This window comes from Rhea pennata, chromosome 3 (assembly GCF_028389875.1).
Source record: "Rhea pennata isolate bPtePen1 chromosome 3, bPtePen1.pri, whole genome shotgun sequence".
Classification (NCBI taxonomy): Eukaryota; Metazoa; Chordata; class Aves; order Rheiformes; family Rheidae; genus Rhea; species Rhea pennata.
The window spans coordinates 46,558,543-46,584,495 of record NC_084665.1 but is presented as its reverse complement, the minus strand read 5'-3'; the positions used below and the strand labels follow the sequence as shown (position 1 = coordinate 46,584,495).

General features: G+C 35.4%; 1 protein-coding gene across 5 annotated transcripts; it reads right to left on the bottom strand.

The window, feature by feature from the left end:
* Positions 1 to 7,485: 7,485 nt before the first annotated feature.
* ERMARD (ER membrane associated RNA degradation) lies at positions 7,486 to 25,948 on the bottom strand. 5 transcript variants are annotated; one of them, XM_062572213.1, is made up of 19 exons: positions 25,914 to 25,948; positions 25,473 to 25,561; positions 23,777 to 23,945; positions 22,542 to 22,681; positions 21,918 to 22,019; positions 20,100 to 20,189; positions 18,890 to 18,987; positions 18,187 to 18,323; positions 16,840 to 16,954; positions 16,032 to 16,134; positions 15,534 to 15,563; positions 15,120 to 15,188; positions 14,216 to 14,386; positions 13,249 to 13,332; positions 12,741 to 12,820; positions 11,760 to 11,888; positions 10,103 to 10,312; positions 8,879 to 8,992; positions 7,486 to 8,223 (listed from the first exon to the last, which is right to left on the bottom strand). In XM_062572213.1, the coding sequence occupies exons 2-19, from the start codon at positions 25,497 to 25,499 to the stop codon at positions 8,064 to 8,066; spliced, it is 2,028 nt and encodes a 675-aa protein (XP_062428197.1). In that variant the 5' UTR covers positions 25,500 to 25,561; positions 25,914 to 25,948; the 3' UTR covers positions 7,486 to 8,063. The 5 variants fall into 5 exon arrangements, with proteins under 5 accessions (XP_062428197.1, XP_062428198.1, XP_062428196.1 ...); XM_062572214.1 differs by lacking the exon at positions 25,473 to 25,561 and having other exon boundaries at positions 25,914 to 25,933; XM_062572212.1 differs by lacking the exon at positions 25,914 to 25,948 and having other exon boundaries at positions 25,473 to 25,844.
* Positions 25,949 to 25,953: the final 5 nt, after the last annotated feature.

Genomic DNA, 25,953 nt, shown 5'->3' with positions numbered 1-25,953 from the left:
GATGGATTTGCTTTATCTTCCCTCCTGCCTCTTTTCCCCTCCCTCTTCCCTCACCTCGTCCCTCTCCTTACCCCTCCCTTCGGGGCTGCATAAACCAGAGGGCAGGGCATCCAGCTGCTTCCACACCAGAACAATGTTTGGGCAGAGTCCATGTTGATACAAGTGCATTATATCCTGAAGGGTCAACCGCAGCTTTTTCTTTTTTTTTCTTTTCTTTTTCCTTTTTTTTTTTTTTTTTTTTTGGGGGGGGGGTACTTTACCAGCCGCGTAGAATGAACCTTCCACTTTTTCACAGCTGCCATTCGTCCAAAATTCATGACCTCATCTAGCTGTCATCTCCTATCGTTATACTACCCTGCCAGTTTAAGAGTACTATTACTCTTTCATTACAACAATTAGCAATCACCCCCTTCCGTAACGTTTAATAAAAGTTACACCTAGAACACGCACTTAGAACTGGTCAGACAACTGACACCTCCTTTTCCCATCCTGGTCTTTTCCGAGAGAGGGTTATCTCCGTGGAAGGTCAAACACAAAAACGCAGCGTACCAGCCCGTGGCTCCCCGCCTTTGGACGCCAGGAGAGAGCGTCGGTGCTCCACGCTCAAGCCTTTAGCACCTCAGCAAAGATGAAGTTCCTTTTATGGTGGGCTACTGTCAAGAGAGAAGAGTTTACAAGGCCACCTTCTGGAGAGCGACACTTTGCCCCGTGGTATGCCAGGGTTTGTTCCAGAGTTCTGTAACAATAAGACCCCAAAGTCCACTGGCCTCAGGTACTGTGAGATCCAACAGGATGCTCACAGCTCACTCAGGTGCATCCAAACTCATTTCAGGGCAGCTGGCACCTGGGCAGGTTGCTCGCGTGTGTGAACCTACCAACCCGTCTGGGCAAACGCTGCGGCTGCCGGCTTAGACCAAGTTCTATGCTTGTAGCTGCACTGCAGCATGTTTAGCTGGGAATGCTCACATGGGCTTCAAAAACCACCTCGGGGACTGCAGCTTAAACATAGCCAAAGGTAAGCAACACAGCCAGACAGTTTAATATAATGGTGCCATGGCAGGTTACTCAGGTATTAATATTTTTATTTCATCTCTGTTTTACTTCAAATGGTAACCAGCCAATTAGTGCACTTCTAATAAAACTCTGTTTACAGGAAGTCTGCAAAGGCTGACTGACTCGGTGATTTTTCCCCTTGTGTAGTGTGGAGTTGTCCATGGGGTCAGCATGCTGCATATGACCTTCTTCCAAAGCACCACTTGTCCCTGGGGTCCTTGGGAATGGTGAACTTTACATGCGAAGGCTTCAGTGGTAGCGATGTCTTGTCTTTGTTTGAGAAATGCCTTTGTAAATGCACCAACCTGCTGCTCCAAAAGGGGCAAAACGACTTCAGTACACATGTAGGCAACAGCCCCAGCCAAAACACTCTGTTTGCAGTTTCTGGGAAGTGGAAATGTTCCTCAGCTTTTCAGTGTGTCCCACTCTGTAAAATGCAATTAAGCTAGAGTTCAACTAGCAGAGCTGCTTGCAGAAAGGCATATCAGATGCAAATCGATCTATTACACAGAGAAGCAGCTTTATTGGCTAAACTCCTCCCAGATTTGAGAATAAAATTCTCCAGAATTCCTTGATTTCTCTGGCTATTCAAGAGAGAGCACATCTTCTCCACTACGTAGGTTTTTTCTGTGGCAATATTCCTCACAGCCCATTAAAAGTGGACTGTCTGAAAATGCTTGAATCTTCTAATAAAATCTCTACTAAATCAGCATGAAGAGCTTCAGAAAACCCCACTTCTAATACTGACTGCACATCATAATTTAGTGTCTGGGCATTTCAGATATGAAATAATCAAACAAAAGAAAGATTTTTTTTTTCTTTTCTAAGCAACTTCCACTATTCTTTTTTCCAGGCAAAGTCTTTGTGTGTTTGTTCTTCCAATCCACAATACTGTGGTATCTTAGAGTTTCTGAAGTGGCAGTGTAGGCACTGTACTCTTAAGTTTCATTGAGTGCTCGTTCAAAACAGCTGTATGTTCTATATAAAACATGTTTACATAGTAAATGTACTTCCTGTAGACACAAAGAAATGTTAATGAATAACCATTCCTGCATTTCAAATTTTGCAGGGCTGTGGGAAGGATCAGTGCATGGCAAAATAGTTAATGTTCACCCACTTTCTGGCACATGAAATCTGTTACTACAACTAATCCCTGACAGAGAAAAGAAAACATGGAAAACAAACTGGTGCTGGCTGGTTCTGCTATGCTTTTTTTTTTTTTCTTCTTTTTTTTTTTTTTTTTTTTTCTTCTCTGTAGTGAAACTGTGAGATGCATATACATGGGAGAGGAACAGAGGAGGTATTCAGTGGAGAATGCCAGAAGGCATGGTCTCCTTTTGGTAAGCAAGGCTGTTGGTTTTAATTGCATATATTGTCTTAGATTCTCACTTTCAGAAAAAATGCCAGTTGGATCTCACAGAATATTCTTAACCTATATTTACATCCTATTGCTTGGAACTCAGTGGAGGGAGACAACAGGTATTTTCAGTTCAATCAGTTTCTTTCAGTTTCTATCTGAAAATCTATATAAAAAACCAGTCTTATTTAATAATAGATCTTCTGCATTTGTCTTTGGAAATTTTTAAAAAAGCAAAAATCAGATGATCCAATCTACAGTGCTGCCCCTGCAAAATCTCAAAAAGAAGACAGACTGACTGACACTGTAAGCAAAATTCTTTTTGAAACACAAAAAATATTACAGAATTAAGAGTTTGGAATATAGCTGTGAAACACCACACATGATCCCTCTTCCCTGGGAAGTAAGTCACTAAGTTTATTAGGCTTTTCTACATGCTACTTTATCTAAAATACACACTTAATTCTTGCAGTTCCCTGAAAAGGAAGCACAGATAGGAATCGATCCCTTTCAAGGGAAACCCAACCAGCATGGAGCAGATCCTCAGTGGAGTAAAACCTCTCCACTGAAATACATGGAACAGGAATCTGCTCAGCATCTGCAAACCAATTTATGAAAAAAAGGTGATATACCATACAAGGACAAGATGCACTAATGCAGCATAAGACAAAAACAAGTTTTGTTGTGGATGTTCCAACATTTCTACACAAGATTTTGCAGCATATAAAAATTGCTTCATGTGAATGAAAAACTTTTTTATCTGCAACCTCTCTGCATAGCTTGAAAATGCTACTGTGGACATGGATTTCAAAGGCCGCCCAACAAGCAATGCTCAACTATATATTCTTCACAGGGTAGCATATGAACAGCACATTTCAGTTTTAATAGACTGAGAAATCATTACCACAGAAATAAGGCTGAGAACTCAGAGAAATTTTTACCAATAAACACATTCCTTGACCAGAAAACACTAAACAAAAATATCACTTTCGGACAAAAGATGGATTTTGCTTTTGAGACAATATTTTTTCACAATATCACTGCAAGTAACAAAGGACAATCTAGAATCTTTTCTTTTAGGAATGTCAATAATATCTTACGTTTTGCAAGAAGCTAACTATACCTTATTAAATTAGACAAAGAGAACTTTAATAAGAGCTCTTATTAAATTTCAGAGAACTCTGAAATTACTTTAGAAGTGGATGGTTTGAAGGACTTCTGTAAAATTTGAACAGTCCTTTGCAAGTACTTTGGTGACTATATAATTATTGGAATGTTGTCTGCAAGACATTATTTTAGAGATGTTCAATTTCTCCGAAAGTGATATGAAACAAATGAGAAGAGAAAAAAACTTCCCTTGAAGGATATGCATAAGGATAAGCAATGTTGTCAAGGTTAAAAGAAAACTTGTTTTTTTTAAAATGTGTTCTAAGAAAGAGCCAAGCAAGCAAATATCAGGATGCAATGCAATTTTGAATTACCAAACACTGCCACCATGCGTTTGCTTCAAAGACTTTCAGGCTGCTTAAAAGCAGCTAGAAGATATGCAATCAAAGATAAAATAAATCAAATTTCTTGCTCTATCTGTTCCTGTAAAACCTTTCTGTATAGCACAGTAGTAATGACAACCCCCAAAAGGTTGCATTTGAAGTTCTAAATATACGCCAGCCACGTGTATAGCATTTCTTTAAGGATGGATGGCGCTGATTCGGCTCCCTTCTATCATCATGATGGAGACCAGTAACTAGAGAGTGATGGAGAGGCAATAATGAACAAGTATTGTTTCCACACACAAATGCCTACCATAATTGATGTTTTATTGTGTTTATACAGTGGCCAGCTCAAAAAAAATCTGCTTCAACATGATGGTACCAAAACCACAAATATCCACACAGCTACAACATAATTACTTCAAAGGTCAGCTATTCCTCAAGCTCCTACATATATGAACAAAGACATTCGTATGATGGAGACAATGGATTTAGAGTGCTTAAATTTTATCTGTTCCGATGTAAGACACACAGGATTCCTACTCTTACCTGAAAACCAAGTCCATTCCAATCTGAATTAAGAACATACTATTTCTTATTATTTAATACTATCTTTTATCTTATTGGAAGGCAAGCAGGGGAATTACATCTCACTACTGAAAAGCTAAAATGATTGAATATGCTCCTCTTCTTATTTAGAAAGGATGTTCAAAAAGCTGCAGAGGAATTCCATTGACTAGTACAGAAAGACAGATGCCTGGTTTTCATCAATGATTTCAAAACTTCTGTCATAAATTCTTTGAGTTAGGATGCTTGCCACTAGCTTGTAAGATCAAGAAGAGAAGCAAACCACCAGCTTTTTTTTTTTTTTTTTAATTTTATTTCCTCCCTATTAATTAAGCTTGGATGAAGTGGCTGAACAATGATCACTCCCTCATTAGCATCACCCAGTTTTCAGACATTCTTTGAAAACAAAGCATTTCAATCACCTTCCTCAGACCACGTTGTAGACTCCACATCTGTGTCTGTTTCGCTTCACTTAGTGAATACTAGTTCCAGGGAAATACAGAGCTAAGGGCCAACAATTAAAACACACAGAAGTAATACTTTGATTAAATACCACACTTGCACTCACACATTTTGATACAATTCTAGATATCTGAGACTTCAGAAATGGAAGAATTTTGAAAAAGACTGGACAACTATTTGAATGTGTAAGGGACAACAATGGAATTTTGGACATATCGGCTCCAGATTTAATTCTATTTAGGACAAAAAAAAATCAGAGCACTTGTATCAAAACTTGATTTGCTTTGTCAGCTTTACTTGCATGTGTACCCTCTGGATATCTTTGGTTATTTCAGGCTTCCTTTTCTCTCAGGAATATTGAATGTTCACAGTCCAAGCTCCTTCTATTATCTTAAAACTCAAAATGACTTCAAACAGATAGCAGAGAGGAATAACAGAAGTGGAGAAAACTACTTCAAGAAACTTCTAAGAGGAGAAACCTAACAATCTTTATCATGTCTTAGGCCGTTTGTTCTTCAATACACACTGTAGAACATATACTTATCCTGTAACTCCAGTCTGTAAGTCTTGTAACAGTGTGAAGAAACCATTTAGGTCTGCTGGAAAAGTCTAAGAAGTAACAGTGGCAAGTCAGAATTAATTAGATTGACCCAATATGTTCCAAATTTGGCTAACAATAGACCATTGCAACATTTCCATCAGAGAGTTTCAGAAATAGGAAAAACAAATAGAAGAGCTACAATTTACTCTGTTACTTTGACATTAAACATTCAAGGACTGCAAGGAAGTATGCAAAAGTTTGCTGAGCAGGTACAAGAGGAGATACAGATAGATTTTAGCCATATAAATATTCCTGTGAAGTTGGTACCCTAACTGATGCATCTGTATGTTATTAATTTTGCAATTGCTTTATGCTAAGTATAAACTTAAAATAAATTTGAAATAAGCAGAATAGAATATACCTAATATTCAGGGAAACCCTCCTCTTCCATTTTCTTAAATGCTTCCAATAAGTGTTAGTGACTGTCCTTTTGCCCTAAATCTCTTAGACTTTGGAGAATTTACTACATTTGAATAACCTAAAGAGATAAGTGATTACACGATTACTGTGTGGTTTTATGCATAAATGATATAAATAAAAACACAAAGACTATTCTTCTTTTACACTAATCACTGTTTTCCATTTGCAAATATATGGATAACATGTACTGGTAATAAGTGGAGGTACTGCTTTTTTGCAAGTTCACTAGCAAACATAGTTTTTAATTGCTCAGAAACATTAACCAAACTAGTTGAAGTTGCAAGAACTCAATCAAGTGCATATATTGGTATGGTATAGGCGTGTCTTTTTATATGGGATAACCCTTCTCTATGGGTAGGTTTTCTAAGATAGTCCTTCAAGGGAGAGTGGGATGCTATATAACCAGTTTTGTTTGTACATTTGCTTCTACATCTCTTATTTACATAATGCTGTGAAGTTTATAGTATACCCAGAAGCTGCCAATTTACTCCTCCTTAGGCATACATGGATGAAAAGAACTGCACATAAAATAGTTTTAGCAAATATTAAATAGAGGAGGAAAATAAAAACTATTATGCTGGTAGAAATACGCATATGGTCTTTAAATTGCTTTTCACTGCATGAATATACTTCCAATAAGAAAAAAGTGCATCAACTGTTTAGGTACTTTTAAACCATGACTGTTTTAATTTCTTAATCTTCCTACAATAAATAGGTAAAGCTTAAATAAATCTTTGCCTTACAATACTTATCACCAGCAAAACAGGTGTGTTAAATGTCACTACCAAACTTCACTTTGCAGAAAGTAACACTTTTGAGCAAAGACAATGGAGAGAAATACCCCTTCAAAAATATAATTAGGATTTGCTATCTCAGGTATTAAAAAACAGCTGAAATCCCTGACTGTGGCTCATATTTGATTCACTCTCTAATTCTCGCTTCTCACATCACTTAATTCTGTAGTAACAAAAAGTTTAAGAAATGATATAAAAGTTCAATTTCAAACACAAAATATATTGCAAGAGTAGTACAAAGGAGGTAATATGATCTTAGTTTATACTTGACCCCCACCTCTCGCAATAAACTGAACTAGTAGCAGTTCAGTTATTCTCTCACTGATTTCCAGTGAAAAAATATTGTAAAGAATTATATTAAAAAATGTAACTTGAATCTCTAATCCTTTGTATAGTCAAACATTCTGCAGACATTACTCTGTGGTTTTACTCTCTGTAGGATAAAGCAAACAGATCTAGATTGGTGGTCTTTTGTAAGTCAGTTCTTAAATTGATGCATTCCTTTGAAATGCTACTCATTGGGGATGAGAAAGGGGAGAATTGCTTTTGAAAAAAATAAATTATTCAAATGAACGTAGTATGCAACACGGGAAAACTTTTCAAACCACAATGAGTATGTGTCTGAGAGTGTGTACATGTGAGTGTTCAGATTTAATCTGTATGAAATTAACTCACTAGCTAAGGAAATAAGTAGTGGGAATTAGTAGATAAAAATGTGAAAAAAATCAAGAGACACATGTATTATGCAACAGTTATTTTATATCCTTGTCTTTTTTTTTTAATTCTAGAACGCAAGCGTGTGTTATCAGTTTATCTCTATACAATATTTGACTCTGTTTTGAACTAACAGTAATACTCAATTTCAATGAGCACTATTGATGCTAAATGTTGCAATAAGCAACATTTTTAAAGTAAGAAACAGTTTGACATTGTTTGCAGCATATTTCATCAAAATGAAAAACAAATTTTTCTATTTAAAATTTTTGCAGAGCATTTATTCACCCTGCTTTCTTAGATATTTTCAATATAATAGAAAAATAGGAAAGCCAAGCTACAAAACACATAATACACTTAAAGTAGAATTTGTATCATCCTGAATTAGCTCACAACCAATTCTTTTCAATGGATTTAGTAGAGTTCATTTTTGGGAAGCTTGATCATTCAACTCCAATATCAGCAACTTTCTTCTAGTAAAAATAATAAATACTGCATTTGAAATTTGACAGTGATTGATGAAGTTTGTCTTTAAACGTCAGACTTATATTTGGTGACTCTAAAACTCTCACCATACAATAACGTTCAAATAATCTTAAAGTAACTTATGTAGCTAACTGCATTAATGTTAGTTTTTTATCAATGAATCTCTTTATTTTTGTCAAAGCCTTGTTTGTAAGCTTCATGGTTTCATCCCACTTGTTTCTCTCTGGACTTGTGTATGTCTCCAAGTTCTCAGTATACTGCAAGATTGACTTCAAAAACCTTTAAGAAATAAAAACAAAGGAGAAAACTCATTAAAGAATAAAAGAAAAAGGCACTCAATGACTGACTTAAAGATGCTACTTTCTCTGCATTTGCAGATCTCCCTCTGGGTGATCAGCACCGTAAGTTTTCTTCTACTTCTGGAAGAGAACCACTCTGTCACTCTCACAGTAAGAAGCAGTAATCTTCATAACTGCAATGAAACACTGCCATGCAAAGAGTGTGGTGATATAATGTGCAACATAATTTTCCCTGACAAGGCCTCCTTGCTTTTCACAGACAAAAGGCCTACAATATCCAATTAGCTGTTAACTGACATATTGACACACGAGTAAAATTCCCCACATAATAAACACAGCTTTTATGCATTAATATGGTTTGAGTATGCGATTATTCTCTAGTTTTACTAATGAGAATTCTAATAAAAACTGAAAACGTCAATAATTGGACGATATATTTTCAGCTAAGTTATTTTAGTTCTTGTATGAGATATAATGACAATTGCAATAACAAAAAGATGACTGACAACGTATTGAAAATTATGCTGTTAGGTTTTACTTTTTTCCTTGAAAGATTTATACTACAGATCAAATCTACTCAGATGGCCATGAAAGCAATATGTACAACTCCCTATCTGCATAATGTAAATACTTACTTTAGATACTGCTGATAATCAAAAGGATTCTTCTTATAAACCGAATGGATATTGACTAGTTCTAGAGTTATCAGCACTAAGATCAGACGTAACACAGGTGACAAAAACTTAATGCTAGAAATAAGCAAAAAATATTTAATGATAAACAAATTAAATTAAACCAAGTTAAAGTAAAATTGTTACTAAAAATCATTCTTCCAACTTCTGAACCCATTCTAAAAAGCTGGATAATGAATGTGGAAAAAAGAAAGACAGTTAGAAGTCCATGAGTGAAGAGTAGAGCAAATACCAAAACTATAAGCAAACTAAGACTATAAACTATGAAACAATAACAAAAATGAGGGAAAAAAAAAGAGAAATACACACACACACACACAGAGAGAGAGAGAGAGAGAGAGAGAGAGAGAGAGAGAGAGAGAGCGCGCATACGCATGTTAAGGAAACCTCTCCACCCATTACTCCAAAGATAGTAAGACGGAGTTAAACTAAATTACCAATATGTACTGTAAACTTAAGCTATATTTCTTAAATAACACAGTTACTGTCTTGAGGAATATCACCTGGCCAATGAATTTAAGCTTATTATTTCCCTAAAATAACAATCAAAATAAATAAGTGGATGTAAGCACACAGCCAGGGCTCACGTCTAGCCATACCTCCGCCCTTCTGCAACACAATACACTTTCTAAACAGTTATGATTAAGGCTTTTAAATGCCTTTAAGATAAATTACTCTGAAACACTAAAGTTTATACCTCTCTTCCTATCTTCCCCTTCAGTTTTTAAAGAAGATTCATAAATCCTTGGAAAGCATCTCTGAATGGGAACAAAATTAATGGAATCCTAAAAAAAAAAAAAATCTCTTTCATCTGTACAGATGACAATCAAGCTATGATAAAAAGCAGTAGAACTAAAGAAGATAGACTGTATTTTTGAATTATCAATTCTTCCTATTTAGACATAAAAAGTGCCATTCAAGTCTGAGTACAGTGAGTTAAAATAATTTCAAGACCCTAAAATTTAAATATTTTTATTTGAAAGCTTACAATTTCCAGGGAAATACCATAATTTAAAAAATACTAATTAATCTCCAACTTCAGATTTTCTTGTTTCTTCAATATTAATACATAATGAAAATATGTACACATAAACTTCTAAGCAACAGCAGTATGCCACCACCCTCTCATAAACCTAGCCACAAAGTGAAGAAAAACCATCATCCAACCTGTTTAACATTCTTAGATAGTTATGCCTCTGACGAGAACGCAGAGTTTTGTTTATCCACTGTTTATATCTCAACTCAATGCTCACAATAACTTGTTCTGACACTTGATGGCACTGTGTGCTTATTTTACGGAGAACCCCCACTATTTCCAGAACAGACCGTGGCGAGTAAAGCGTGCAAATCCGAGTATCACAAAGGTCAATCAACAGCCTTCAAAACAAGAAATAATTATTAGTTTCAATCTTTTGCTAGCAGAATTTAACATTCATATTCAATTTCATATTCAGCACAGTTTGAGTAATAATGTTCTAACTCAGAAAAGTTGGAAGCAGATTACTGTTACCTGGTGACTCAAAAAAGCAAGATCTATGTAGTATGAGCAGTGACTATGTTCTCTATTACTTTATTGAATATAATTACAAAACTGCTAGTAATAAACATGTTTCCCAATTCAGATCAAAGAAATACAGTCACAATAAACAAAACTGCCTATCTGAAATGATACACTGTACACATCAAATCACAACATGGTTGAGGTTGAAGCTTTCCACTACAGTTAAATTCGTAATGAATAAGTACCCACCATTGTAAAATCCACTAAAATAAATGGTATTAATTAACACCTCCATTAGTGTGTGGTCTTTCTTTTGGGCAGAACAATCAATAAATATATAAGATTCTGTAACATGCAGAGGTGAAGCCATTGTTTTAAATCAAGACCACACCAGATGACACTTTGTTAAAACACTCAAAACCTTTCTGCAGTCATATCCTGCTCTGCTAACATGTTACACATCATTTTAAATATGCAGATCTTAGAGAAGTGTTTTTTCACCTTCTTCATGCCCAAATAATCTTTGGAACAACAAAACAATAATGAGTACAAGTGATAAAGGCAGAAAACTCTATAAATGGCTTTAAGCTTTAGTATTCAAGCTTTTTCTAATTAATGAGAAATGTTGACAGATTGATGGGTAATAAATAGAAGGGACCCAGACTACAGAAGTAAAGCAACAGGTATTATCCTGTTTGCACTGTTCTGCTCATATCTGATGGGGTTTGATTAGAACATACTAACTCAGACACAGGGCTCTTAAGACTGTCACAAGAGTGCCAATTAAAAGCCCAAATGTTTTGATTATTATTTCAAATTAAATATAATTGGAGCTATCAATATACCTCTAAGTATGACAATAAATGTAAACATGTTATTTTCTATTTCAGAATCTTGATATTAAAACATATAAAGTAGTACGTAGAGATATATCACTATTTTAAATGTCATGCATAACTGTGACATCAATCACAATAAAACAAAATTTTGATACAATATTAGCACATAAAACAGATTAAAACTAACTTAATCTAGCAAGCACAGAAATGACCTGATATATTTAAAACATTTTGCTTCTTCAAATCTGAAAGAAAACTAGTTATTTTTTCCATGCTAATTTCAAAACAAAGCCCTTCTGTCCCAAATCTGTTCTTCATTTTGAAGACAACCCACAGCTGAACAATTTTTAGATTAAAACAGTAGCAAAGTTGGAAAAATGCACGCAACTGCTCTAAAAATGGTAGATGAATAACTTAGGGATGAAATTTCTTGTATTGGGTTGTTCACAGAAGCAGTAGGCAAAAGGGAGTACATAAAGCTTACCTGTCTGTTTGGTCACTATTCACTGGATCATCTGAACTGCAGTAATCCTGGGGCATATATTGCTGCAACTGAGAGAAAACTTCAGCTGTCTTTAAAACAGAAGTAGTAGCTTCAGCATTTCCTCCAAACCTTAAAACAAAACAAAAAATTAAGATTTGAGATGAAAACAAAGCATAGTGTTTATTATTAGTCTAAACAACAGAGACCAAGATGTAAATTTTTTTGGTAGAAGTATATTCAATATCTGGTCTCTGTCTCATATTTCAGTTCCTTTCTATTTTATGAGCATGATTTTCTTTAACTCAAAATTACTTTCTCTCACTATCACTCTTCTGAATCCTTCTTAATCCTTTACTCTTTAATCAAAATTCTGAAGCACATTGAGTACATACCAGGTGCACTGAATTTTCATCTCTCAGCTTTTCCAGTTGGCTTCTCAGATGAATTTCTCTAAATCAGTACAATTTTCTCCAGTGATGTTATTAATGATTTCCTCCTTTTCAAATCGCAAGAGAATGTTACATTCTTTTTCTACTTAATATCTCGTGTAAAATCTTCCACTGATTTGGCTCACAAGCCCTTTTTCAAACAAGCAACTGTTTTCTGTTTTTCCTCTGGTAAGCCATCTTATTGTCTTTGCTCTGATTGGCTCAAGCTCTAGTTTTACTTCCTAACAGCTCCTTCAGTATCTCTTCAGAAACAGAACTGAAATTGCTGCATGTTTCAGATGTGTCCTCATTCCATTCTAGTTATTGCACTGACTTCACTTTTTACAGTACCTTTTGCATATTGATGTGTATAGCATAGATAAAAGCTTAAAAAAAACCAAAACAAAACAAAAAACAACAAAGGGAGACAGTAGAAACCAAAGCAGTTGCAAGAAGATCCCTAGTAAAGTATTTGAAAAGAGCATATCACCATCTCAGTTTCCATTGTTCAAAACTATTTCGGGAACTATCTTTTTTAATAGCAGATATATACCCTTTAATTGCTTGAACTTGTTCTTCAGGCACTATTGGTAATTCCGACCATAAGTGAATGCTCTTCATACATTCCAGCACCTAAGAATTCAAAATGTACCGTAAAGAATTTTTGTAAAGGGTAGTCATTGACAGATTGGACAATATATTTTATTTTTCTTATTATAAGGGGTTATTTTAAAAAAAGTATCTGCAATAAGTAGTAAGTTGCTTGTTCGGTAGTCATATTTGCAGAACAGCAAACATTCAGGTAAGAATAAAACTGTACAATAATCCAGAAAACACAAATGCAGCCTGAATGCCTCAACAGAAGAAATACTTAATTACTTCTCCTTTAAACAACTCTAAATTTTGTGCAACAAAATTTGAAAGCTCATTAAAAAAAAACAATGTAAAACAGACAGGAGGCTGCCTCAAAATTCTAACTTTTTAGGAAAATCAAAGCACAAAGACAATAGACCAATTTCAAGGACTCATGAATTCAAATGCTTCAAGGTGGAAGTACCTACCTGTTTTTTGAGGCGGGAAATTGGATGAAATCGAGAACAGTAACAACTTGCACACTTCATCAGTTGTTTTATGACCACATGTTCCTGATTTATAAAATAATAGACAATACATAACATTTTTTAAAAACTAAGTCCCAATCCTATGCAGACTTAGACTTATGCTTAACTAAGTAAGCCCCTTAGAATACTGAAGTCAATTAAGACTTCCAGATGTGTGAGGGATGAAAGCAGTAACAAGCACAGTGAGTGTTTAAACCTTAATTTCTTTGATACACTTTAGCTCTGAAACCTGACAGCAGTAACCATGTATTCTCTTAATGCAGCAGCATGCAATATATCTTGAGAAACAAAGAGTTTCCCAACTCCTAACAAATAGAAGATTTATCTCAAAGTTTGCTTTATCAAATTGAAAGAAGGTAATCGTAAATATTACGTAAATTGGAAGAAATAAAGGTAATAATCACTAATGTTGAGAAACCTATTGCTAGAGAAGAAGTGGGCACAAATTCACCTTACAGACTGCAGACACAAACCACGTGTCCATTACTGTTCCACTTCTATTATTTACGGTGTCTCAGAGAGAAACAGAATCTTAAATCTAACATGCCTCAATGGCTGAACTACAATGGTTCTATATATCTGCTGAATTACCAGAAAGGCAAACAGGATAGGTGTCAACACAATCTGACAAAATGAAGTGACATCTCTATAAACTGTAAATCAACCGTGTGAATAAGGAGTGCTTAAGCTAACAAATTAAGCTACAATAAGAAAAAGTAACCTTTGGGAAAGCCTTTTGTATGTATTTCACTGCAATACTAGAGAAACACATTTTCACAATTTGTACTCGGGAACACTGTATTTACACAAAAAGTGACTATCAAGAAAAATGCAGTTTTAAGACTCTCAAAAGTTAGATCTGGCATTCAAAAAAAAATCATTCTGACAGCATAACATTGATCCCTACCTTAAAAACAACCACGTTCTCATCTGAAAATCTGCACAGAAGTGTGACTGCAAATGCAGCTATCTGATTGGCTACTTCTCTGGGAAAGGCTTTTAGACTGATCTCTCCATGGCTTAAATGATCTCTTATACGTGGACCTTCCTGGTGGTTCAAAAAATCCCAAAGAAATTCCTGTAAGAGCACAAGCATGTAAGCAGACAGAGCTAAATATATAAAATACCTTCTGAAATAACAAGCATGTGATTGAGTCCATAGGAAAAGGACATTTAGACGATCAAAAAAAAAAAAAAAAAAAACAAAAAAGGGGACAACTCTTCCACCTGCCTAGCTTCTGAAACAAATCAAAACTAACATATAAACTATTTCATGACAGATAACATCTGATCACCTTTGGTTTTGTGTCCCAGGTTCTTCATAACTCCACTGCCTCTGGCACCCAGTGCAGTAAACTCAGGTCTTCCCCTACAGTCTCAAAGGCCTCTAAATTCAATGTTCCTGCTTTTCAGGTTCCTTAGCTGTTTAGGTGGCAAGAGGCAGGAAATGCTCTGGAAGGTTTGTAGCTACCTTTGCGCCCTCTACACAGCTAGGATAAGTTGTCTCCCAGAGGAAATTAGTTTTGATTTTCCCTGAGTAAGACAGCAGTTTTTCCTTCTACACTACTCGGTTGATTTTCATGACTCTAGTAGGAATCTCTTCAAGACTTATTTTTCAGCCAGACGGATATTCTCAAATCTCAACCCAATACAGCATGTTCTGTACTCCTTTGTATCCTTCGCACTGGAAAAGCTAAGATGAGGAGCTTCTGATTTTAAGCTGCTGGAGAGAGGCTATGTGAACTGAACAAACATTAGGCATAATCATAAATATATTGCTAAATAATAAAAAAAAAAATCAAAACACTTGCCATTGCAGGTTCTTCAAGAACTAGAGGAAGCTGATTGATTTCTTCGTTATTCAACTGTTTTGCTAGCATCTAGAAAAAGTCATTTAAATAGAAAAGTTATTACTGAAGCCAGAACAATCACAGGAAAAACACCAACTTAAGCAGTAAACTTCTCTAACATTAAGCAATTACTCCTCCAACTCAGAATCAAAGTGCTTATTTATTTTTGACAAACAATTTGAGATAATTGAAAAGAGCCAAAAATTTTGAGGTCTTCAACTTGCAAACTTTATTTGTATTCACTTCAAATGCATGCATCTAGGAGAAATGACTTTTTTTTCTGTGAGATGAAGAAATATAACATTAAAACATTTAGAAGAAATTAAAGTCTGTTCATTAAAATTCTGACATTATATTAGAAAAAATGACAAGTACCTCATCAAAAGTGGTGTAGAGAGCAGAAGACTGTAAGAGAAGATAATAAATATAATTAATGTTTAAAAGAAAACAATTAACTAGACTTGTATATGGAATTTATATTTATTCATTTACATCAGAGAACAGAAGAGTGCAAACAGGGAAAACCAGTTACAAACGAAAAAAGGGACTGCTGGACTTCTTGCCAATTTTTAAAAAAAATAAATTTAACATGACCTACTTTGCAACATAAACTACTGTGACTGACTATTAACATTCAAGTACTTTTTCAAGTCTCTTTTACTATCGGACATATGTATATATTTTTTTTAAAGAGACATTGGCAAAACTCTACTGAAAATTTATAAATGATGTCCCCCCATTTTTTTTTGGGGGGGGGGGGGGGGGAATGTTAAAAAAAAAATGTAAGTGTTTAGAAATCGTGTTTCTGGAATAACTGTTTTGAAGCACTAATTGTTAGTCCTTAATTATAATTTATTTTAGACAGAAATTTACCTCAGCTGTTAGCAATCGATTTGGACATTTATTAGTCGCAGTGAAGAGCAATCTAAGTCCAACTTCAAGCTGAGGGAGTAAGAGAATCATACAGTCAGCATACCTGAAAAAATAAGAGAAATACACAAAAAGTTTTCCCCCTTTTAGAAATATAATCCAAGTTGAAATTAGAACCATCTCAGAGAATCAGTCTTAGAACATAGAAACTCTCAGCCACACAGCCTGGAACAAAATTCCTTTGTAATGAGCCCTTTATAAACAAACACTAAATGACTATCTCTGCCCAACAGAATTTGAACACCTAATTCAAACTAGCTCACAGGTGACAGTAACTTAAAAAAAGATTGAACATGGGAAAGGAAGACAAAGTAATGAATTTTTTTAAAACTAAGCAGATTTATATCTGAAGATGTGAATATTTTCCATTTGCTTTGTAAAGTTCTCCTTGCTGGCTTCATCTGCTGCAGTTCCTCTTTTTAGGTTTCAATATCCAGTTCTGGTTTGCACAAACTGAAGCACAGAAAATGCAATTCTCCATGAAATGTTCAACCCAGGGAAAAAAAAATGCAGTATTTGATTTTGGCATTTTGCTGCATTGTAATAAGGAAAAGTTCTCAAAGCCAACAATCAAAATAAAGCAGCAAGTCCATGAACCTTCTGAGAGAACCCCCTGCAATGCTTAACTATATACTGTTAGGCAACAGACCGAACAAAAAGCTTTGAAATCAACAAATCCTGCTGATGAGCATTCTATAAATAATGGGTATTTATAAATAAAAATCTTACTAAGAGGAAAAAAAAATGTTACCTGCCTTGCTTGAAAGCTGTTAAAGCAGCAATCCAAAATGGCAACATTGTTTTTAGGACAAAACTGGACAATTTTACTAGCTCTTCAGCTAACGAAAGCACTTCATGATTAAGATCTGCAAGTTAACAAAATAACATTACTAGTCTCTCTATATATGTACAGTTTATTTATTTATTTATTCCTAATATATTATTAAAAATACATGATTACTTAAGCATTTATACAGGAAGACTTAAAAGGATTCAATTTAACTATGCAGTATAATGACAGTCCTATTTAAAATCATAAACTGAATGAATTTAAAATTGCATTTTTTGTGATAATTTAAAATGACATTAAAACAAAGCAGCTAAAAACTCGTGGTTGCTTATTAGTAGGACTAAAAGGTTACACAGCAAGCAGGCCAACTTCTGTTGAGTTGTTCTCCATCTACTTCAGATAAAGTGTAAGATACAATGATCATTTTAATTTGTTGAGAATTAGTACACTAGTATAAACATTCTAACATGACTACTTATTCCTACCTTAGTCATTTTCTGTACTGAAACTTTAGCATAATAAATGATCACTTCGTACTTTGATGTTACCATGTCATGAAACTCACTCACTTATGAACTAACGTTATAAATATTTTCCAAGGGAAAGCTTAAATTTGCAAGTGTGATTTAATTGTAGTAGGTATTTTTAGAACAAATAAACATAACAAATAAATAATCAGTTCCATGAACAGACTTTTCACTGGCAAGCTGATTAAATAGCACAAACTAGCTATGACCACCACTAAGACCAAGACTTCACATCTGCTGTTGCTACTTTTAAAACAGCAAGAATAAAGCAGATAAAGTCTGCAGCCAGGGATATGATATTTTCATCAGACACTCTTCAGGGTAGTAAAGAAGTGTTACTATCCTGTACTCTGTTTCAGCACTATATGCCCTGGTAGCTGCACAGTGCATCTGCTAGGACTCTTGGAGCTGGAACTGGAAGCCACTCATTCTAGAAAGAGTTAAAAATTTTGTAAAGGCAAGCTAGATAATTGTTATATTAACTGCATGCTCACCATCAAAAAATTGGTATAGTTCAAATATTTTAGAAACATTAATGCTACATGTTTCAGTGTGTTACAATGATTTTAGAGTGCAGTACTTTTTATCCAATAGTCAGTACAGCTATCTGTGTATTAGAAAGTTGTTCTACAAGCATAATTGCTTCATCCAATGACAATCTTAACTAAGAAATTCAATCCTAGAACAGTGAAAAAAATGCATTATTTTCAACAGCACTTTTGAGCAATGAAATAATAACGAATGCAGCATAATCAAAACTTGCTAATGTTTAAATACTTGCCTGGAAATACATTCAGCTCCTCTAAGCTAATGAGGGTCACATATGGTCGATGTATTAAAATGCATTTAGTTTGCAGAAGGTATGTCTGTAGCAACTGACCCAATCCTGCAGTTAAAAAAAGCAGCATAGCACAGTATCTAGAGAGAATATCATAATACATTAGAAAAGTTTACACAACTAAGTATTATGTAAAAGAATCAACATTTGTTGGCAAGGGACAAACTTTTTTTTGCTTTTTCAAAGAAAATTAAATGCCTCAACTCAGAAGAGCAGTGGAGTTTAGGCCTTTAATAATTGATTACTTTCACAAACATGAAAAAATAAATGTGGAATTAGCATTCTCTGTTGACTGCTGCTGCTCTTCCTCCTACTCCATTCCTCTGCCTTTTGTTCTCAGTTATTCCCCATTGCCTTAACAGACAAGCAACCAGGTTTCCCAAAAGACCTTAAACTTTTTCAATTTTCCCGTTAGTCAGTTTTATGACTAGTATGCTTTACCAGTTTTATAAGAGCTGAAATATTCTATGGAAATGTGATTCCAACACAAGCAGAAGAACTGAAGGAAAACTTTCAGGATACTGCCAGAAGAATTTGGAAGCGAAGCAAAATTCCAATATTTTTTTTTCTTTTTTTAAGATTAAAAAATTTATATGCATAATTGCTTTTCAATCTGGTAAGAAAACAAGATTTTTTTGTAACTTACTTCACAGGAATTTCTTCTGGAGAAGCAAAGCCATGCCACAAAACATTTCGAAGATTCAAACCATAAGGAGATCCAATGAATACCCTCAATACATTCATCTAATTGGTAAACAAAGTGATTATTACACGAAGAAATGTATTATTTGTTATCATGTATCTTTCTCTGATGGACAATTTTCTGAAGTTATTGAGAAAACAGTACTATTTTCAAGGAACATCTATTGTCAAGATGCTTGGTCTCGGCTTGCCACAATTAAAACAAATCAGTATTTGTAATTCCCAGTGTTCTCTGAAAGGAAATCTTTTGTCCTACTTGTACGTGCTACAGAATATTATATGTCAAATGAAAAATCAGTTACTACACATTCCAAACAGTTATGGCAGACAGGTAAACAAATGATATCAAGTTTAGCTTGTACTTTTCATAGTATAAACCCAAAATTACTGAATACAAATTAACATAAGAAGCAGTAGAATTTGGATTCAAAGATGGATTTGCAAATCAATTCAGACCAAAAGGAAAATTTTGTTTTTATTTTTTAACTATGAGAATTGAACAATTCCATATACCACCAAAATCCAAGAAATAATCTTTATAAAGCTACTAGACTGGCTGATTATACAAGCTTCTACAGTTCATGTCCAACAGTCTGTTCTAATAGAGAATTTACAGCTGTAAAACCGTATGAGAGAGATTTCTACCACCTGCTCTGTTTAAACAAGTGTAAACATCATCGATTTTTTTTTTTTTTTTTTTTGCAAATGGCAATAGGCAAATTAGTTTCTTCTACTCTGAAAACCTCTAGTGCAGTAAGTGTGAGATAGCATTTTATTACAATTGTGATGAAGGATTGCACAGCTCATTAGAGCTGCACAGCCAATGGAAAATGTGTGTTTTCAAGTAGCACAACTCCGAAGGAGGCAGACAGCTCTGCATCATGTTAGCTGCCATGACAGATGCATCAAATTTTATGTACATGGCAAACAATAAATGCTAACTTGTGGGCGTATCTTTCTCTGTAAGATTTTAATATTAACTATTTTTTGCCATCTGTCCTTCGTTGTTTTTAACATGTATATATTGAAAGTTTTCTAAATATGTTACAGTATTTACAAACTCTTCTTCAATGCAAATAATGGCTATGCTTGGAAACCTGTCATCTGGTAAGAAAAAGATGTTACAAAGATCTAAGTGTATGTTACACACTTACTACAGCTTGTCCAAAGATAACTGCAAGCTCCTCAGAAGCAAGCAAATCTCTTAGAAGAAAAGGACAATCTTTACCAATCAGTAAGTACACCTATGAAAAAAAAGGCAAAATAATTTTATATTAACAATCCAATGTATTTCTTTGTATTTCAAACATGTAAATTGACTTTTTTTATGAAATAACATGAAGTTTCATGACAAATTAAAATCTAAGGTACTATATCAAGAGTAAGTGCGTTTATGTTTCCAAAGGAAGGCTTTTCACAGCTTTTGTACACATGCTGCCTTTTTCATTATTAAAAAGAAAGCAAAAAAAAAAAAAAAAAAAACAACAAAAAAACCCCAGTAACATATAATTAAGGGAATAACTCTACCCAGAACGTAATAGTCAGTTTTTACCCTAATAATCTTTAGGGCTTGCCATTCTTAAGGAAGGAGGCTTATAATTAGTTTTCTGATTTTGGCTGTCCCTGAAGCTAGATATTATCAAAATTGAGCAATCTCAGCAATTCTGTACTGCTTGGCACCCCAAAGCCTCAGGTGCTTAAGCTTTCCATTCTATATATTCTCCCTGATTATTTATTCCAGCCTTCAGTAACTTTTCATGGCTATTTAAACTTCACTCCTACTCAGTCCAGGGTAAATTGGTTTGTTTAGATGTGAATTAGCTCATTGTTCTCTGCCATTTCCTTCTCAAGAGCTCCTCATAAGGATTTAATAGCCAGCTATTTCATCTGATCTACTGGCAAAACACCCAGGGTGTGAGGGTTTTCCCTCAGCAACAATGCTTGTTCAGGTATCTGCTGCTCCCTTCTCCCTAGCCTGCCTGCTACTGCTCAGTAGTGCTGCTCTCTGTTGAGGTGGTCATGCAGTAGAGCAGATTAAGGAACTGATCCAGCTGAACAATAAAGATGGAAGTAGGGGTAAAAGAAAAAAGGTATCTGGACAAGCTCATCAATTTGGCTTGCCAGTAGGCCTTCAAATATTTGGGCTCACATAACATATGGAATACAAGCAAACACAACAGATAGCTGTAAGACAGTTAAGAACTATCATCAGATATTGAACCATAGTCTAATATATGTTCTATCAAACATCATTCAAAATACAAGTTTCATAGTATCAGTCAGAATTCCTAAATCACATCATGTATGTACTGCCTGCCTAATGGCACACCTACAGCAGTACTCTTTAAACTGGAAGAGTGCATACCTTTATGACTACTTGGAGATAAATGGCAGAGGGAATGCATTGACAAGACAAATGTTTAGGATTACAAGTTGGATCCTGCATCTGAGCTCATAGGTCTAGAACTGAAGTTGCTAGCTGGCTTCTAGATGTTTTTGCAGTGTAAGACTCATCTCCAAACATTTAAACAGATGTATATTCTGCAAACACAGTGTTAGGGAAAGAAGTTTATGTCTAGCAGTCCAGCTGCTTATTACTGCTTCTCCTCACAGAAGGGACTATGTGATCACACCTGCTGGGGAAGGTATGGTGCTACCTCTTTCAGTTAAGTACCTCAGAATAGTGAAGATGTAATATATATGTAGCTTAAGCAAAGTTTGCTCCTCTTTACTGAAACTGGTTAGTGACAGCACTCACGCAAGCTGTGAGTGGGCTGAAGGGGTATCAGAAGATACTTTTGCTAGCACAGCTGAATCCAGAAAAGAACAAGTGTCCAACTCAATGAGGTCATGTTCCTGAGTAGTACTACAGTACAGAATAATCCCACTTTTTCAAAGTGCAATAAAATCCAAGAGCTCATTCCCATCTTATAAAAGCCAAACTGCAATAAAATCCTCCTGCTGGCACTTACATCACCCAAGGCTCGCTCCAAGCACGACGTTAGTTTCATTAAGCCAAGAGCAATTTCTGTAGTTTGCATATATTGTAGAACATCAAATACTTCAAGAAATAACTGTATGATTGAAGGGGGAGGAAAAGATGAAGAATGCTGTGTTAAATATTAGGAAGGAGGAAATCAAATTGTCAAAAAGACAGAGAAACCTGACCACAATAGTCCTCTGTGATACTCGGTGGGTAAATAGAGGAAAAAACCTACTGCCTAGATGCAACTGTAGATGCTTGAAAGGTCACTAACCCAGAATCTCTCTTTAATTTTTTAGGTGCAAGGTGTCTAGTGCCTCACTTCTATAGCCATAATCAACAATAACTTTACATAGTAAAATTTGATATTAGACAAAGATCATTAGGCTTTACAGAAGAACAAAAATCCTGTTCTTAGGTTAGAGCAGTCCCCAAATATATACAATCTAATTATAAAGTTAGGAAAATCAAGAAGTGACTATATATCAGGAAAGGACAATTAGTCACAATTCTAAGCATTTTGATACATTGATCTCTCTTGCAAGTTCTTATACTAAATTTCCAAGATGGGAATACATGCCAAAATAATAATCATCAACAGACATTTCCATACCTCTGTGTAGTTTATCCACTGGAACCATAATGCATACTGAGCTACAAATTGCTCCTTGGACAGAGATTTGAAATGCAAATTAACAGATTCACATACAGGTCCTAGTGATCGTATGCTTTTGATATAATCCACACTTTGATCTTAAAGTGAAAAACAGAAGGCGATTAGAGTACTAAACCTCCCAAAAGTCCAGTTTTTAAAATCTATAGAAAGTAAAATGTGTTACAGTCCTGTATGTATTTCTCACAGAGGATTTTAATCAGATGATTTAGCAGGAATAACACCCTGTAATTTATTGCCCCAAAGAACATACAAATGAGATACAGAAAAGTGAAATTAATGTGAAACTCTGTGCAAGAAAATGTGAAAGTAAAGTGGATTTGTTAGGTTCCATTTTTGTTGAAACGTGAAGGACCTAGCTGAAGAAGAGTGCAGAATTTTAAGACAAGCAAGCTGTAAAGCTAATGCAAGTTCAGTGCGTTCAACGAAATTGTACCACTTGCATCCTTTAAAAACGTATAGATGGATGCTTCCAGCTTTTCAATGTGGTATCACCAGTCCTCTTTGGCAAGACATTTACAATCAAAAGAAATTCTTCTAAGGTACTGAATTGTATTGTTTGAGTCAGAAATATGTATCATTTTTATCACCTTCACGGATTAACAATGGTATTTGCATGATGCAGTTTGGCAAATTAAATTCAGTTTTATCTGGGCATAAATATTTTCTGTTTTGGTTAAAAAAAAAATCTAAACTGTTCTACACATATAAATGAAATTGAACAGTACTGCTGTAGAAATGACAGTCTGGGAAGCAGAACCCGAGAAGCAACAAGGAAAAGATGTGTATTAAAGATGTGTGCAGGGTATTAAACTTACTGCAAAAAAAATGTGAAGAATACAGTGAAAACAGCTATGAGGTAGGAGAGGAGCCGAACTGATCCCCTTTGTATACGGACGTGAAGTTTGGACCAAAATAAATGAGGAAGCAAAGGAGGAACAACCCAAGTAGCACAGATTACACAAATCTTAGGAATCAGCAATAATGAAATACCAACTACTCATAGACGAAAAGTTTAATGTTCCCCCTAGATGAGAACTATATATACTCTAACTGCAGTGAAAATAATGTTATACTACAACAAAATGTCATAATAAGGCTAGGATTGCTATGAACTGCACTAAGCCTCTGCATCAGTCTTAGATGTATTGTTACCATAGCGGGCAAACACCAACCTGATTCAAGGTAACAGACATGATCCGTAATAGCTTGCCAACATACTTTACCATTTTCAGACAAAATTTTATTAATATCATAGGTGTCTTTTTTCTCAAATCCAAGTTTGCAAATCACATAATATACATCAGGAGAAAGACAAGTAGTGACAGGCTCTGATAATGCCATCTGGAACAAAAAAAAGAAAGAAAAGCGCTTGCATTAATTAAGAAAGCATATTTGAACCAGAAAATTACTAGTTCAGGATGCCCATGAATACAGATACACACGGAGCAATACAAGAGCTGTTCTGCAATACAATTCTCATCTATGCATACCAGGAAAGGAATTCTGATCAAAACAACCATCTGGAAGAGTGAGAAGGAGGGAAAGAGTTAGTCCACTTGAATAAATCCAGGGTCCTGAATGGTGTATTTCAGAATAGCTTACGAAAGCTTATGAAAAGAGAGACTGAAGCAAAATATCACAGTTCGTATATATTGTTCTGCCAAACAGAACAGAGTTTATTCTTGAAGTAGCATCAATTTCTAGACAACCAAGAACTTCAATCCTTATAACCAGCAAAATCACTGAGAAGGAGCACTTAAATTCCACGTGAACAGGAAGTAACTGTAGAACAATCCAAATATAATGTGCCATTAGTTTAAATGGAATGACGGAACTGATCAGAACCAAAAACTTAAATCAAAGATTAACAATGAGTATTAAAACTACAGTTTAAGAGCAAAATGGATTACAAAACACAAGCGAAAGTAATGTAATCCAGTACCTGCAGAAAGTGACCTGTAATTATTTTGTCTAAAGTGATTGTTTTACCTAAGCAGGTTCAAAATTACCAGAAAATCCTATTCTCTCTGCTTCATGTTCTAATCTTCATGAGCCTAACTTTTAAATGTAACAGAAGTTTAAACCTCACCAATTGCAAATTTCTTGAAAGGAAACTCCAATTACTAAGCACACTGCTTCTTCACTTTGTCTCCAATATCCAAATTTCCCAAAACTATTACAGGTAGTAGGAACACTTTAAATAAGATTTCAAGAAGCTTTAAGCTATGTTCATAAAACCAATATAGAAACAGTTAAAAAATGTTATTATTTCACAGATGAGGTAGAAAAAAAGATCTCGTGAGCAGTTCTCTGTTTCACTGTTAGATTAACCAGTGTAGCAAGAACCACTGACAATCTTCCATTTAAAATTTTGTTTGCAGAATTGGCCAGTGTAATTAAAAATACTTACTCTGAAATCTCTAATGCTCTCTTACAGAATTCATAGCAGTAAGAATAACAATCATCTATCTCTATGAAACATTTCTTGAGCAAAGAATTTGTAAAGTTTAGAACTGTTCATATTGAGGAGGAGGAATCTGGTCTGGATTTAGTTAAGACAAAAAAAAAAAAAAAACAAAACAAAACTTACGCTTTCCCACTAATGAAACAGGAAGGATAGGAACGAACTGTGGAACTGTCAAAAAAAAGTATTGCAACAAACATAAAAGGCATTCATTAATGTTAAATAACAAAAGAAACTCAAGTATTTTTTTTCTCTCTGTAATCAGGTGTTAGAATTGAGCATTACAGGACATAATTCCTGAATTCATGGCTTCAAGCAGAGACTATCTATATAGATAATAGCACCGCATAATTACTATACTCTCTAGAAGGAACTGACATTAGGTGCGATAGGAGATTAGGTACCATTAAAAATCCACATAAAATGTTCATAATGTAAGCCAGCCTTCCACCTCGTCTTGAAGCACCTCAGGTTTCACCATCAGAGGCAAAAACTGTCGGGAAAAAGACTGTCAGGACGCGACAGCAAAACCACACTGCTATAGTGATTACTTTCTGAATAAACAAAGAGGTAGGTAAATAGCACAGAAAAGCAGCCGGCAGAGCATCTGAGGCAGCTCCAGGTTTTTGCTGGTCGCGGAGCCGACCCTCCCCGCGCACGCTGCCGGCCGCCAGCAGCAGCAGCGCTCCGAGAGCCCCGACAGGGCTCCAGCGCAGGGCCGCAACCCCCAGCCGGGGGCGCCGGCCCCTCCCGCGGGACCCAGCGGCTGAGCCCAGCGCTCTGCCTAACCTCCCCCCCCCCCCCCCCCCCCGGTGCCGCTCAACCGCCGGCGCAACGGCCGCTACCTGCGTCATGGCTCGGCCCTCCGCTCGTGCGTCATGACGT